The sequence below is a fragment of the Elgaria multicarinata genome, chromosome 14, assembly GCF_023053635.1.
Source record: "Elgaria multicarinata webbii isolate HBS135686 ecotype San Diego chromosome 14, rElgMul1.1.pri, whole genome shotgun sequence".
Classification (NCBI taxonomy): domain Eukaryota; kingdom Metazoa; phylum Chordata; class Lepidosauria; order Squamata; family Anguidae; genus Elgaria; species Elgaria multicarinata.
Genome location: NC_086184.1, coordinates 30,989,116 through 31,002,916, shown reverse-complemented (window position 1 = coordinate 31,002,916; position 13,801 = coordinate 30,989,116). Strand labels below are relative to the sequence as shown.

General features: G+C 50.9%; 2 protein-coding genes across 2 annotated transcripts in view; one reads left to right on the top strand and one right to left on the bottom strand.

Annotated features, from left to right (window-relative positions):
- The window catches only part of PDPR (pyruvate dehydrogenase phosphatase regulatory subunit), a 473,013-nt gene that overhangs the window by 83,265 nt on the left and 375,947 nt on the right, over nt 1–13,801 (bottom strand). The window lies entirely within an intron of this gene.
- Nucleotides 1,392–2,533, top strand: CEBPA (CCAAT enhancer binding protein alpha). Its single transcript, XM_063141165.1, has one exon. The coding sequence runs from the start codon at nt 1,513–1,515 to the stop codon at nt 2,515–2,517; it is 1,005 nt and encodes a 334-aa protein (XP_062997235.1). The 5' UTR covers nt 1,392–1,512; the 3' UTR covers nt 2,518–2,533.

The following is a 13,801-nucleotide window of genomic DNA, read 5'->3' as shown; positions in this document are numbered from 1 at the left end:
TCACAACAACCCTGCAAAGTAGGTTAGGCTGACAGATGTAGTGACTGTTCCAAAGGCACCCTATTCCACACTTGGAGGCTGAGTCTCTTCAGTCTTACTGTGCCACACTGTTAGTATTTATTGTTGTTGCCGATGAAGATGTTTGCAATTTAACAGCAAGAACTGCAATGGAGCGTTTTAAAAATGTGTCTGTGTTCATGTCGCTCTCTTGTGCACACCCACCCTCTCTTTCTCACACACACAGCTCTCTTGGAATGCACTGCTGAAAGTACCTTGGACTTTCCTGAACACTCCATGGCCTTCCTTATCTGAGCCCCCAGGTTGTTAAGCCTTTGGACAGCATTAATCTGCAGGGCAATTTGGAAAATAAAAAGGTGTTTTTGGCTGAGATCCGAGATGTACAAGTGCATTTGCCGGGTGAAATGGGGTTCGGAGCCAAAATCTAGGCTTTCCTGATATTGGCGCTGGAGCAGATGTGAAGTCTGTACAGGTTGGGACTGGGGGCTGGAGGGAGCTTGTAATCACTGGGGCAGGATCAGTGGGGGAGAGATGTCAAGTGATGCCTGTAGAATCAAGAGGTCTGCACAGACATGCTCTTGGGAACCTTGGGATATGAGGGGGGGGGGAGTTCATTCGGAAAGTAGGAAGCATTAAGCACCTTTCCTAAGCACATACCTCTCAATTGCCCTTTCCCAAAGCCGCTGCACCTTAAAAATAATAATCCTGAAGGAGGGGTGGGGATGGGGTGAGGCAGTTACACAGGTGTCGCTATCTCCCAGTAGGTTGGAAGTGGAATTTAGTACTGTCATACTACTACTTACCTTTGTAAGCGGCTCTGGTTGCGTTTTTGGTTAAAGGGTGAGGGGGGAAATGCTGTACAAATATTATTGTCGAAATAATGAAGTCAGTTTGGGAAGCGCGTGTTTGGTGGGGAGGGGGACAACAACTTGCACCCAACAGACCAAGGACCCACAGTTCCATCCCGAAGTGCATGGGAGGCGGTGGCGGTGGCGAGAGACGTTACTCCCGGTTGCTCCCAAGCAGCAGCAGGCAGGCAGGAGGCAGGCAGGCAGGCAGGTGCGCGCACCTCGGAAGTCGCTGCAGGGCGCTGGCGTTTGGCCCGTCCAGGCAGCCTGCCCGGAGAAGGCGGAGGGGGGAGGGAGGGGAGGGGAGGGGAGGGGGCGTCCCGGGAGGCCCCGTCGGGGCTCCGACCTCTGCCGAAAGGAGGCGAGGCCGGTCAAAGTTCCCCGGCGGTCCCAGCAGGAGGAGGTTGGACGCTAGAGGGCGATGCCCGGCCCTGTAGGGAAGGGGGCTGGTATAAAACGCAGGCCCAGGGCTGGAGCAGCCGGCAGGCAGCCCGGGCGCAAGTCGAGGCGGAGTGCGTTGCGGAGCGAGCAAAGGAGCCAGCCCGCGAGCCAGCCCGCGACCGAGGGCAAGAGGCGAGCCGGGCACAGCCTAAGCCTGGATCCGGCCAGCCCCCCACCATGCGCGGCAGCCCGCTTTAGCTACTCCATGGAGCCGGGCAACTTCTACGAGGCGGACTCGCGGCCCCCGATGAGCAGCGCCCTGCACCCGCACCCGCACGCGCACCGCCACCCCACGCAGCAGCAGCAGCCGCCCGCGCCTTCGCCCGCCTCGGCGCACCCGCACCTGCAGCAGGCGGGCGGCTACGGCTACCTGGCGGCGTCGGAGCTGCCGGACATCTGCGAGCACGAGAACTCCATCGACCTGAGCGCCTACATCGACCCGGGCGCCTTCAACGACGAGTTCCTGGCCGACCTCTTCCAGCACAGCAAGCAGCAGCAGGAGCGCGCCGCCAAGGCCGGCCTGGAGTGCGGCGCCGGGGCCGCCATGCCGGGCGCCGGGTTCCCGCCGGGCGCCGGCGGCCTCTACGGCTACGCGGACAAGCTGGAGGCCGGCGCGGCCTACGAGCGCCTGGGCCCGGGGCCCCCGCCGCCGCTGCCGGGCCTGCGCCCGCTGCTCATCAAGCAGGAGCCGCACGAGGACGACGAGGCGGCGGCGCTGGCCGCCCTCTACCCGCCGCCGCCCGCCGCCGCCGCCAACTGCAGCCACCTCCAGTACCAGGCGGCGCACTGCGCGCAGACCACGGTGCACCTGCAGCCCGGCGGGCAGCCCACGCCGCCGCCCACGCCGGCGCCCAGCCCGCACGGCGCCCACCACCCCCATCACCCCCACCCGCACCGGCTCCACCACGCCGCCGCCCACGCCCACGCCGCGTCGCCGTCGCCGGGCGGCAAGTCCAAGAAGTCGCTGGACAAGAGCAGCAGCGAGTACCGCGTGCGGCGCGAGCGCAACAACATCGCGGTGCGCAAGAGCCGCGACAAGGCCAAGCAGCGCAACGCCGAGACGCAGCACAAGGTCCTGGAGCTGAGCAGCGACAACGACCGGCTCCGCAAGCGCGTCGAGCAGCTCAGCCGCGAACTCGAGACGCTGCGCGGCATCTTCCGGCAGCTGCCCGAGAGCTCGCTGGTCAAGGCCATGGGCAGCTGCGCCTGAGCGCCCCGACGGGGCCGCCGAGAGCGCGGGGCCGGGGAAGCGGGGGGCAGGCCGGGAGAGGTGCCGGGGCTCAGCCCTCGCTTGCCCTTCTCCCGGGGGCCCCGCGGGACGCGAGGAAGGCAACCTTGGGCGCCTGTTTGCTCGCAGAAAAAACTGATCCGCGCCCCCCACACCTGCAAGGTTCCAAACCAAAACCGTCCTTTCTGTGCCTTAGAGCGACACCCCCCCCCCCCCCGTCAGCCGGGCTGGGCCTTGGTTTACGGGACCTCCCCCTCCCCACCTCCTCCAGCCTTGTCCTGAACTGTTTACTGGACTTGCCGGGTGGGGCTCAGAATGTGAACCCGGAAAGTTGTGGTCCCCCACCCCCGCCTCCGGGGCTCCCAAGAGCTGTCAGATCCTGCGCTGCCTGGTGCAAACTCGGAGGACTTGTAAATCCACCTGCCCCACTGGATCGGAGAGGAGGGTTTGTGGCGAAATGGACCAAGCGAGTGGCGTGGGGGGCTGGTGTGCTTTGGGGTTGGGGAGGAGGGAAGAGTGCAATAGGGGCGAGGGGATCCTCTGCTGCTGCTTTTCAAATTGACATTCCCCTCCCCCCTCCCCAACAATGTTGGCAGGCAGACGGGCAGAGAACGAGAGAAAGAAGCGCATCTTATTTCTTGCGTTGCCAAGCTGTTCATCCCCCTTGGACGGAAATCCAGGACTCAAAGGGATACCGAACGCCTCCAAAGGCGGCTTTGGGACAGGCCTCGCCTTACGCTCTTAAGGGCGAGCAGCGTTTTGCCCATACCGAACGTTAAGGATGGCAAAGCCCCAGACTGGACTCGAAAGACCTCTGGATGTGGGTATTGACTCCGGCCGCCTTCTCGGTTCTCTGCTTGGTTACTTTTGCCTTGTTTCTCTCCCTCCTCCTTTCCCTCCGGTCTGTGCCTTCTGTACTGTGAAAGCTGAGAGGTTCCCCTTGGTCTCTGCTCGGTGCCTTTTTATTATTATTGTTATTGTTGTTGTTATTATTTTGTATTTTATTGCTCCGATCCTTGCCATCTCACCAGCGGTGTCAACGGGACGCAGTCCTGCCACGCTTTTTTCTTCTTCATATTTTCACTGCTGGTTTTCTTGACCTGGAGGCTTACTTGGAGTTGCCATAGTAGTTCCAGTTAATGTAACTTGCATAGGATGACCACTTGAAGGGCAGGTGCAGGTTGGGTCTCACACGCTACTGCACTTGTAGGCATACACACACACACACACAAACACGTATCTCTGGGATCTCAGTGCCTAGAAGTTCTGGCTGTGTAGAGTTACCATTATTTGGAGAATGCAGGAAGCTGTTCTATCCTGCTCTTCAAACTGGACACCGCCACACACACCCAGTACCAGTAAGCACTTTTAACTAGCTGGTGCTTCTATTAAAGAAATAGCACTGAGTTTGTTCTTTTTTTTTACCAAAGTGCCAATTTTGAATTCTCATAGTGCCTGGTAGAGAAAAAATGTTTTTCTTCTTAAATATGGATGCCTGGAAAGTGTGTGTTTTTATATATAAATATATGGTGTATTTTTGGAGCTAAACTAAGGTACCACAGAACTAAAGATCCTGGTTTAAAACTCATAAATAAAATACAAATATTCTGCCATAATCCTTTCCCCCCCCCCTGTCTGCTGTCTGTTCGTTTGGAAGTTCTTCATGTGAGCAAAGGGATTTGCCAGGAATCTCTCTTAACTGACCAATTAGAACACACATCATGCTGGATTATTTTAACTATGTGCTAAAAATGGTCCAAGTAGTTGCGATTCCATGTGCACTGAACTACAAGTAAGGCTTTTTCTAAGCAGAGGGCTCCCAGCACTAACACTCAAAGGCCTTGTTCCGCTGTTCTCTCCTTCCTTCATTAAGGAGTTTTTCTAGTAAAAATGATGGGAGATTAAAAAAATAAAAGATGGGGAAAGATGTGGAGACACTGGAGGGCTCCAAACTGAAGGCAAAGTCTTCCATACCTCCTGTAACATTTTATGAATGAGGCAGTGCCAATGTACACCTGGAAGCACCATGTGCCTGCCATCCTATATGCATTTTCCTTGGAGTAAGACCCACTGAACACAGTGGGACTTGCTTCTGAGTAGACATGCATAGGATTGCACTGTTAGTGTCCATGCTTATGCATACTTACATGGGAGTTCATTTTACCAAAGTTCTGAAGATAGTTAAGACTTGCTTCTGAGAGACCGTGCATAGGAAGGGGTTGTGAGTTTGTTTCTGGAAGGAAGGGAGTGTTTTAATTCAGTGCCTGTTCCACAGGGCCCAGCTCTGATTAAAAGGTGTGTTTTTTAATGAGATTTTAATTTGCACCTAATGAGTTGAACAAATTAATGTTTCAGACCTAAGAGGGAGCAAAACGGATTATATAGCAATATGATTTGTAGGAGGTAACATTTGCCTCGCAAATGGCAAACTTTCAATCTCTTTAAATTCATTACTCATTTTAAATTTAGTTACTAAATTATATATAAAGCTATAATTCTTTGCCCCCTCCCCATTTTTGGCTGTGACTCTTGTATGACCCAGTGCTTTGACCTTAATAGTTTAATCTAGCTTTCCCCAACCTGGTGCCCTCTAGATCTGTTGGACTTCAACTCCCAGCTGCCAGTTGCAGTCTGACACATCTGGAGGGCACCAGGTTGGGGAAGGCTGGGGTAAGTAAACTTGGAGTGAGACCCTCTTCCCCTCCTTCTGCTACTTACCATGCATCAGCCAGTCCCATGAGGAATGTGTGTTCCAAACATGTTCCTTTAGGGGTTTATGTTGAGAGGCAGAATAATCCCAAAAGATTTCCCCTCTATTCCAGGGCATGTTTACTCAAAATGTTTACATACTTCCATTTCTTCCATCTGTAGATTAGCAACCTTAATCTGTGACCAGACTCTTTATCAAACTGACAGAACACATGGGTACGTTCAAGGAATAAGACCAGATGTGCAAATAGCTACTCGCTTGGGGCGAGAATGGCCTCCAGGTGACCAAGCAAAGGCTTCTAAAGGTGGCTTTTTCTAGGCTATGAACAATTAGCACTGCCTTGTGTGGGCAAGTACACCCTAGGGACGACTTTGAGCTCAGAGCATGGAGATGCAGAAGGGGAAATGGTTGAAGAGAGCAAGTATGAAAAGCTGACCCCTAGGGCTGCTGCTCCAATCCTATTCAGAGCCCACTGCAGTGTTTGGGTAAAAATGAAACAGGAGCCCTGATAACACTGATTCTTTTGGCCTTCCTTTGGCTAGAGGACGAAAGTTCAATGCAAAAAACAAGGCCAGCAGCACCACAAGAGAACCCGTCTGCTGTTCATTCCTGGTCTGGCTGCTACTTGAGTAATAACAACTCGGCTGAACATTTCCTGCATAATTCAGCTGTCTTTCTGCTGCTGGTTTTTGAGCAAAGGAATTGTGTAATGATCGGATAGATCAGCTCCTCTTCCTGATGTTTTTCTACTTATATTCTCTGACCTCTTCCCCTAGCAGGACTAGAGTGCTGATACTACCTTGAGGTCCAAATAGTTGTGCTTCACTCCCACACTGCAGAGAGAGTGAGAGAGCACTGGGCACATTAATTTGCAAATAAATCCACTGTGGAACATTTTCTGGAAGTATTGATTAAATGGTTGATTCCTAAAGAAGGAACCTTGGAAAATCAAGCCACCATCTTGGATACAGTCTAGGTTCATCCGAAGGGGAAGGAGTAAAGTTGCACTGGTGCTCCATGAGACAGCACATGCCACCGCTGACAAGTGTGAAGGATGATTCCCTGAAGCATTGCCGTGTTCAGAAAACATGGCCCAATCCCTGATTGACCAGGCAAAGGGAGGGCTGGGAGTGGGGGGAGGGGGCGACAGGAACCAGGTCATCCTACAGTTGAAAGGTAGATTTCTGCCTCCTGTGTTGGGAGCTATTTGCAAAAATCCTATCTAATAGTGAGCAGCTATTATGCTGCCCAAATGGCACCATCCTCAAACAAGAGGGAAGCACCTGAAAGCTTGGGGGACCCCCAAGAGTTACAGAAGTACAAAAAAAAAAAAAAAAAAAAAAAAAAACTTTTTTGGGGGGGGATCCCAAATTGGGGAAGAAACCTAAAATTACCTAGTGAGTAGTGGAGGCTGGCGGATCCACTCCAGGTTTCAGTCAGAACTCTACAGGAGATATCTGAGATGCAGAAGCTAGTGAGGACTGGGTAGGCACAGTGTCTATTTGGCTTGTGGGGGCAAGATGGAACAGAGTGTCGTGGAAAAGGGCATAGCTGGCTAATTGGGCCCCTGAACAGGTCCTGCTTACACAATGCTCCTCCATTGTTATAGTAACATGGGCTGTTCCTGGCTATCAAGGATGCTGATTTTACAAAGTGAGGGAGAGCTACAGAGCTGGGGCAGGCAGCAGGTGTCTGTGGCTGTTGGAACAGCACTGCCTTCCATGAGAAGGGAAATGGGTTGTTTCATATGAAGAGCAGAGCAGGAAAAAGTATGGGTCTCCTGCCATCCCTCCATGGGAGGAAGCTGAACTCAAAGGAGGGAGATATGGGCATCCAAACCATTCCCACAGGTGCTTTCGAGAGGAAGAACTGAAGACAGAAAAGGCAATGTTGCTAGATGCTGCCTGCACATTCAATGTTCGGTTCAGCATCTAGGTGACCCACCTAGAGTTAAGCACTTTTTTAAAAAAAAATCTTTTAAAAAATTACTTCTGTCATAAAACCAAACAATAAAAGAGTGTATGATGTTTACAAAATGTTTACAAGGTGCAGGGAACACTTATCAAATTTGCAGATGACACAAAATTGGGTGGGATAGCTAACACCCTGGAAGACAGAAACAAACTTCAAAGTGATCTTGATAGGCTGGAGCGCTGGGCTGAAAACAACAGAATGACATTAAATAGGGATAAATGCCAAGTTCTACATCTAGGAAATAGAAACCAAATGCACAGTTACAAGATGGGGGATACTTGGCTCAGCAATACCACAAACGAGAAGGATCTTGGAATAGTTGTAGATCACAAGCTGAATATGAGCCAACAGTGTGATATGCCTGCAAGAAAGGCAAATGCTATTTGGGCTGCATTAATAGAAGTATAGCTTCCAAATTGCGTGAGGTACTGGTTCCTCTCTATTCGGCCCTGGTTAGGCCTCATCTAGAGTATTGCATCCAGTTCTGGGCACCACACTTCAAGAAAGATGCAGACAAGCTGGAGCATATTCAGAGGGGGGCAGCCAGGATGATCAGGGGTCTGGAAACAAAGCCCTATGAAGAGAGACTGAAAGAACTGGGTATGTTTAGCCTGGAGAAGAGAAGATTGAGGGGAGACATGATAGCACTCTTAAATACTTGAAAGGTTGTCACACAGAGGAGGGCCAGGATCTCTTCTCAATCCTCCCAGAGTGCAGGACAGAATAACGGGCTCAAGTTACAGGAAGCCAGATTCTGGGTGGACATTAGGAAAAACTTCCTGTTAGAGCAGATTGACAATGGAACCAGTGACCTAGGGAGGTCGTGGGCTCTCCCACACTAGAGGCCTTCAAGAGGCAGCTGGACAACCACCTGTCAGGGATGCTTTAGGGTGGATTCCTGCATTGAGTAGGGGGTTGGACTCGATGGCCTTGTAGGCTCCTTCCAACTCTGCTATTCTATGATTCTATGAAAAGAATTTTTTTTATAAGGTTGAACACCTGAAGACTATTATTCCAGTGCATGAAATCACTTTATCCACTAATCTGCTTGGGTGTGACATATTTCCTTCATGTCTTATAAATATGTCCCTTTGGCTAGGAAGACCATGTCCCAAATATTTTTCTAACAATCAAGTAACCACAGAGGTCTTGGGGGTTTCCAATAGGAAGCAATAAAAAATGTGAACAACTGTAGATAATCACCTAATAATATTCTTTAAATATCCCAAGAGAACTATTTTCGAATGGGGATGGGATTCTGCATCTTGTCATTTCCTGCTTCCTAAATGTTGGTCCTAGAAAGTCTTAAGAAAATGGCAAGGCCAAAATAAAGCATAAGTGACAAGTGTGCTAATTGTTGAGAGTTAAGTGCTTAAGTTCAATTCATTTGAATAAAAGTGTTAAATTAATGGAACTTTCAAAACTGCTTAAGCATGTGCGATATTTTTAAATTGGATTCTCTGCTTCCATAAAGGGATTTCTTTCTGTCTCTGTAGTTATTTCTTCTTCCTCATCCATTCAATTAAGTACAAGTGGCTTAATTTTGAAAGCAAATGCCCGTCTCTTGAACATGTGAAATAGTAGTGGGGAAAGTGCCTCATAGCATGTGAGGAGCAGCTGTCCAACATGCTATGAAACCACATCCCAACCCACAGACATCTGGGTTTAGAACAGAGGGGTTCCAAAGGCCACTGCATGACTTCCAGGCAGAAGTGCCACTATTTCACTCGTCAGTAATGACGAACAGGCTAGCAAACCCCACTGAAGTGAATCGGTCACTGGCCGTAATGCGAAACCGGCATGATCTGACCGAAGGTGCCTTCCGCATTCAACAGCAGCTGAAGAAATGTCTCCAGGAAACCCACCAGCAGAGTTTGAAGGGCTTTTTCTTTTTGATATTACCGTAACTGGCATTTGCAGACCCATTGCCTTTGAAGATGGATGTTCCATTTAGCTATTTATGTTGCACTGTGTTGTGGTTTTATTTATTTATTTATTTATTTATTTATTTATTTATTTATTTATTTGTATCCCACCTTTTGCCCAATACTGGACCTCAAGGCGGCCTTACAAAGTTTAAAACATACATTGTAAAACCTAGGAAAATAAATGTACCAATTTTTTTTAAAAAAAACGTAAATGTTTAAAATACACAACAAAATTATAAGTCATTAACATAGATGGAGGACCAGATTATTCTCCAAAGGCCTGCTGGAACAAAGAAGTTTTAGCCTGCTTCCGAAAGCCCATCAAGGAGGGAGCCAGTCTAGCTTCCCCAGGAAGAGAGTTCCAGAGCACCGGAGCAGCCACCGAGAAGGCCCTGTCCCATGTTCCCACCAAGCGCGCCTGTGAAGAAGGTGGGACTGAAAGAAGGGCTTCCCCAGAAGATCTCAGAGCGCGGGCAGGCTCATAAGGGAGAATACTGTTTTTCAAATAACCTGGACCCAAGCCATATAGGACTTTATAGGTCATAACCAGCGCTTTGAATTGAGCCTGGAAACAGACTGGAAGCCAGTGGAGCTGTTTTAACAGGGGAGTTGTGTGCTCCCTGTAACCAGCCCCGGTCAACACTCTGGCTGCAGCTCTTTGAACCAGCTGGAGTTTCCGAACACTCTTCAAAGGCAGCCCCACGTAGAGCGCGTTACAGTAATCCAATCGGGATGTAACTAAGGCATGTGTCACCGTGGCCAAGTCCGACATCTCTAGGACCGGGCGCAGCTGGCGCACGAGCTTTAACTGTGCAAATGCACTCCTGGCCACCGCCGAAACCTGGGCATCCAGGCTCAGGGCTGTACACCCAAGCTGTGGACCTGTGTCTTCAGGGGGAGTGTAACCCCATCCAGCACAAGCTGAATCCCTATTCCCTGATCTGCCTTTTGACTGACCACCTCTGTCTTATCTGGATTAAGCTTCCATTTGTTTGCCCTTTGGTAGTGAAGCCTCTGGCCCTGGTTGCTTGAGCCATGTGATGGAAAGTGCAGAAACATTGTCACTGTTCAGGGAACAGAGTCAGCAACAGAATATTCACATCAGCATACTTCTGTAAGCAAGGATAGTTGTCAGTTTGGCTGGGAGTAAAACATCATGGGAGTAGGGGGGAATATGCAGTAGACTGAGATAACAGTAATCCAGAGTAGGACTGCCATGTGTCTGCTTTACAGAGAGCAGTCCTCTATTTTGGAGAGCTTGCAGAGGACAGTCCTCTATTTGCAGGTGTCCTCTATTTGATCGGCTGTCCAGGCCAAGTCTAGTGCAAGGTCAAAGAGCCATAAGTGGGGAGAGCTGGGCCTTGAAGTTGCCCATGCACAATTGGCACAACAGACACATATGGGTCACCTGGTCAGCCTTTCCCACTAGAGTGAGGTGTCTCGTATTTCTATTTAAGTGGCATCTATCGATATAAATATGCAAATGTCCTGCAAAGCGATGCCTTCTTTTTTGGCAATGTGCAAGTGGCCACCTTAACCCAGCCGGGGGGCGGGGGAACTGGGGAAAGACCTGCAGAATAGTCAAGGGTGGAGGGCAAGGAGGCATCAAACCGCCAGGTCAAAACCCTGCAGGGGGACTCCCTCCTGTGCCATTTCAGAGTTGTGTAGGAGGGAGAATCAGTTGCCCAGCCGGCCACCTGTAGCTTCACCCGTCAGGGCAGCGTGGTGTAAAGTGGGCGACCCTAAGGGGACGGTGAAGTCCCGAAGGTGGTGGGAAATGGGAAACCAAATCTTGCCTGCTGGGTCAGGTTGATCATCACGGTGTGGCTGCCGAGGTTTTCCAGAAGAGGGTTTTGCAGAAGGGCTGGAAGGCTGAGCAACGTTAAACTTCAGCGGGGGCGTTTCAGGCGACTTGGCAGTTCAAACTGAAGGTGGGGGCCGGCCTGGGCTGGGTGGTGGAGGCGGCAGCAGCAACAGCCTGTCTTTGCTCACTGCTTTCTGGGGGGCGGGCGGGGGAGGCAACAAACTTCCGTCATTGCATCAAACAGCCTCAAGAGACTGCGAGGAGAAGGAAGCTGCCTGTACCAAAAGAAAAAAAATACCCCCAAAAGAAAAAAAGAACCAGTTCCTGGAGCCCTGTTAGCAAAAACTGCCCAGGAAGTCCTGCAAAAACAACATGCAAAAACCTCAAGCAGCTACGGAATAAAATCTAGGGTGCCCAATATGTGGAACAACGTAGGGTCCAAGCAGACATTTTTAGAAATCTGTCCCTAGAAGCTACAAGTGCAGGGGACAGATCCAGACCTTAAACCCCCCACCACCACCACCACACACTAGGATCCCAATCTGGACCAAGGTCCCTGCACCCACTAGAGTAAAAAATGGCGGGGACGGGGGAGATGTAGCAGGTCGTGATGACCGTTTTGGCCCTTGGGCTGCGGCCCTGCCAGGCCTCCAGGGCTGGCATCGAGGGTAGGCAGGGTTGAGCACCTGTCAAGGGCCCCCTGAAGAGCCCCCTGGAGTGGCTTGACCTCCTCACTCTTGCAACCGGCTTGTTCACCTGCCTCTTGCTCTGGCTCAGCCAGCGGTGGTGGTGGTGGTGGTGGTGGTGAGAAAGAGGGGCAGGAGATGCCACAGCCCCCTTGCTCCCTGTCAAGCAAGCAAGCGGTGGCGATGATGAGAACGAGGACGAGCAGCAACAATATCAGCCAGTGGCGATGCTGATGAGAAGGAAGACTCACTGACCCCTCCAAAACCTGGTCCAGATCTACCCCAAGCAGGATGGGACACTTTGAAGGCAGTTTGAAAGCAGCAGGTGGCATGTGTCCTGGGCCCGTTGTCAAGCAGCCAGCGCAGCTCCTGCCTTGGGGTGGGCAGTGCCTGCCTTCCTCTGGCGTTTCTCTCGGCAGCCCTCTTCACCATCCTTGGCAGAAGGGCTGGGCGGCTGCAGGCTAGCACTAGGCAACCATTGCACTGGCGGCTCCGATGTCAGTGGGGCAGTGAATTGGTTCCAGGCTCCAGGCAGAACTCTAAAGGAGCTCTCCAAGGTGATTCCACACCTGGGCTGGCTCCTTTAGAGTTCTGACTGAAACCTGGGGCAGATTCACCACTCCACTGACATTGGAGCCACCAGCCTCCAGCAGCAACTAGTGGCCCTGATAATAAGGGTCCCCTTATTATATTCGCTAGCAAAGGGCTCTTCTCCGCTCGCATGTGTAGGGAACAGAGGCTTTGTCGTAGCTGCCCCCGCCCCACCCCATCTCTTTCATCTCTTCTCCTCAAGTTATATTGAGGCGAAGCTTTTACCTTGCAATCCCCCAGCCTCATTCGCAGCATTTTAATGGGGAATCTGCCACCATCTGCCATTTGTACACACACACACACACACACACACACACCCCTTTTCCCATGACTTCGTCCATCTTCCTTCCTGCAACAACAACAAGTTAAAGAAATTTGGAATAGCTGCTCAAACATAGGCGTGTGCAGCACATTTCATTAGGTGGTTCGGCCAGGGATTATTTTTTTTAAGGTAAACATTGATTTTTTTTTCATTCATCAAACAAACAAAATAAACGAAAACTGAAGTAAACTGTATTTTTTTTTAATTAACAAGTAATCTGTACTGCACTGTTGTAATTATTTGATTGGGACTGAAGTAGAGGAGCACTAATTTTACTGTACTTATTGTCTTTAAATATGGTTAAATATTTAACACAGTTACCTTGCTATTCTGTTTCTACAATTCTTTTTCTCCTGTCTTTTTTTCATCCTCTCTTCATTTTCAGGCTGCATCCTATGCACATTTACCTCAGAGTAAGTTTGATTGATCTCAGTGGGGCTTACTTCTGAGTAGACGTACATAGGATTGTGCTGCAGCTCTGTTTTAAAGTGACACAAGATACACACATCCCATGTTTACCAAAAGAACGTCTTGAGAAAAGGGGGTTGGACACCCTGAAATAAGCAAGGGCAGATAGGAATTGTTTTAGCAAGCATTCTGTAAAAGGTGCTGCTGAATGAACCCTCCTTAGCCCGGAGGACCTGGGGGGCATTGTGGTTCTCCCCCTTCTCCATTTCTTTTCTCTTGCTGTAATCCAGACTGGGGTGGGTGGTGGGGCAGCAATGAGGAGAGAAGGCACGTAAACAGACAGCTTCTCTCTCTCTCTCTTCCTGCCAAACATTACAGTACCTGCAGGGCTGATGGGGAGAGGAGGGCAGCAGCTCCGAAGGGGGGAGGGCCCCAATCCGCAGCTCCAGGCAATCTTACTCCTTACAGAAACAGTCCCCTCCTCAGCTCCACCACGTGCTGCTTCCTGGCCCCAGCGTGGCTGCTGCTCCCACCTTGTCCAGCAACTGTCGCGAGAGGTCAGGCAGAGCAGCTGGGAGCAGGGAACGGCTGAGTGAGTGAGTGAAAGAGCGAGCAGGGTGGGGGGGCAGTGGCTGCACCGGTGAAAAAAGCGTTCCGGAGGAGGAGCGGGGTGGGGAGCAGCTGAATTTGTCGCTCTTTCCTACAGCTAGCACCGGCCCTGCTACTGCAACATGGCGGCAGCAGATTAGGGTGTTCAGCTGAACCCTTTGAACCTGTTGTCCGCAGGCCAATGTGCACAAAATCTTTTGATTGGAAGCGCTAGGTTGGGATGACTAGGTGTCC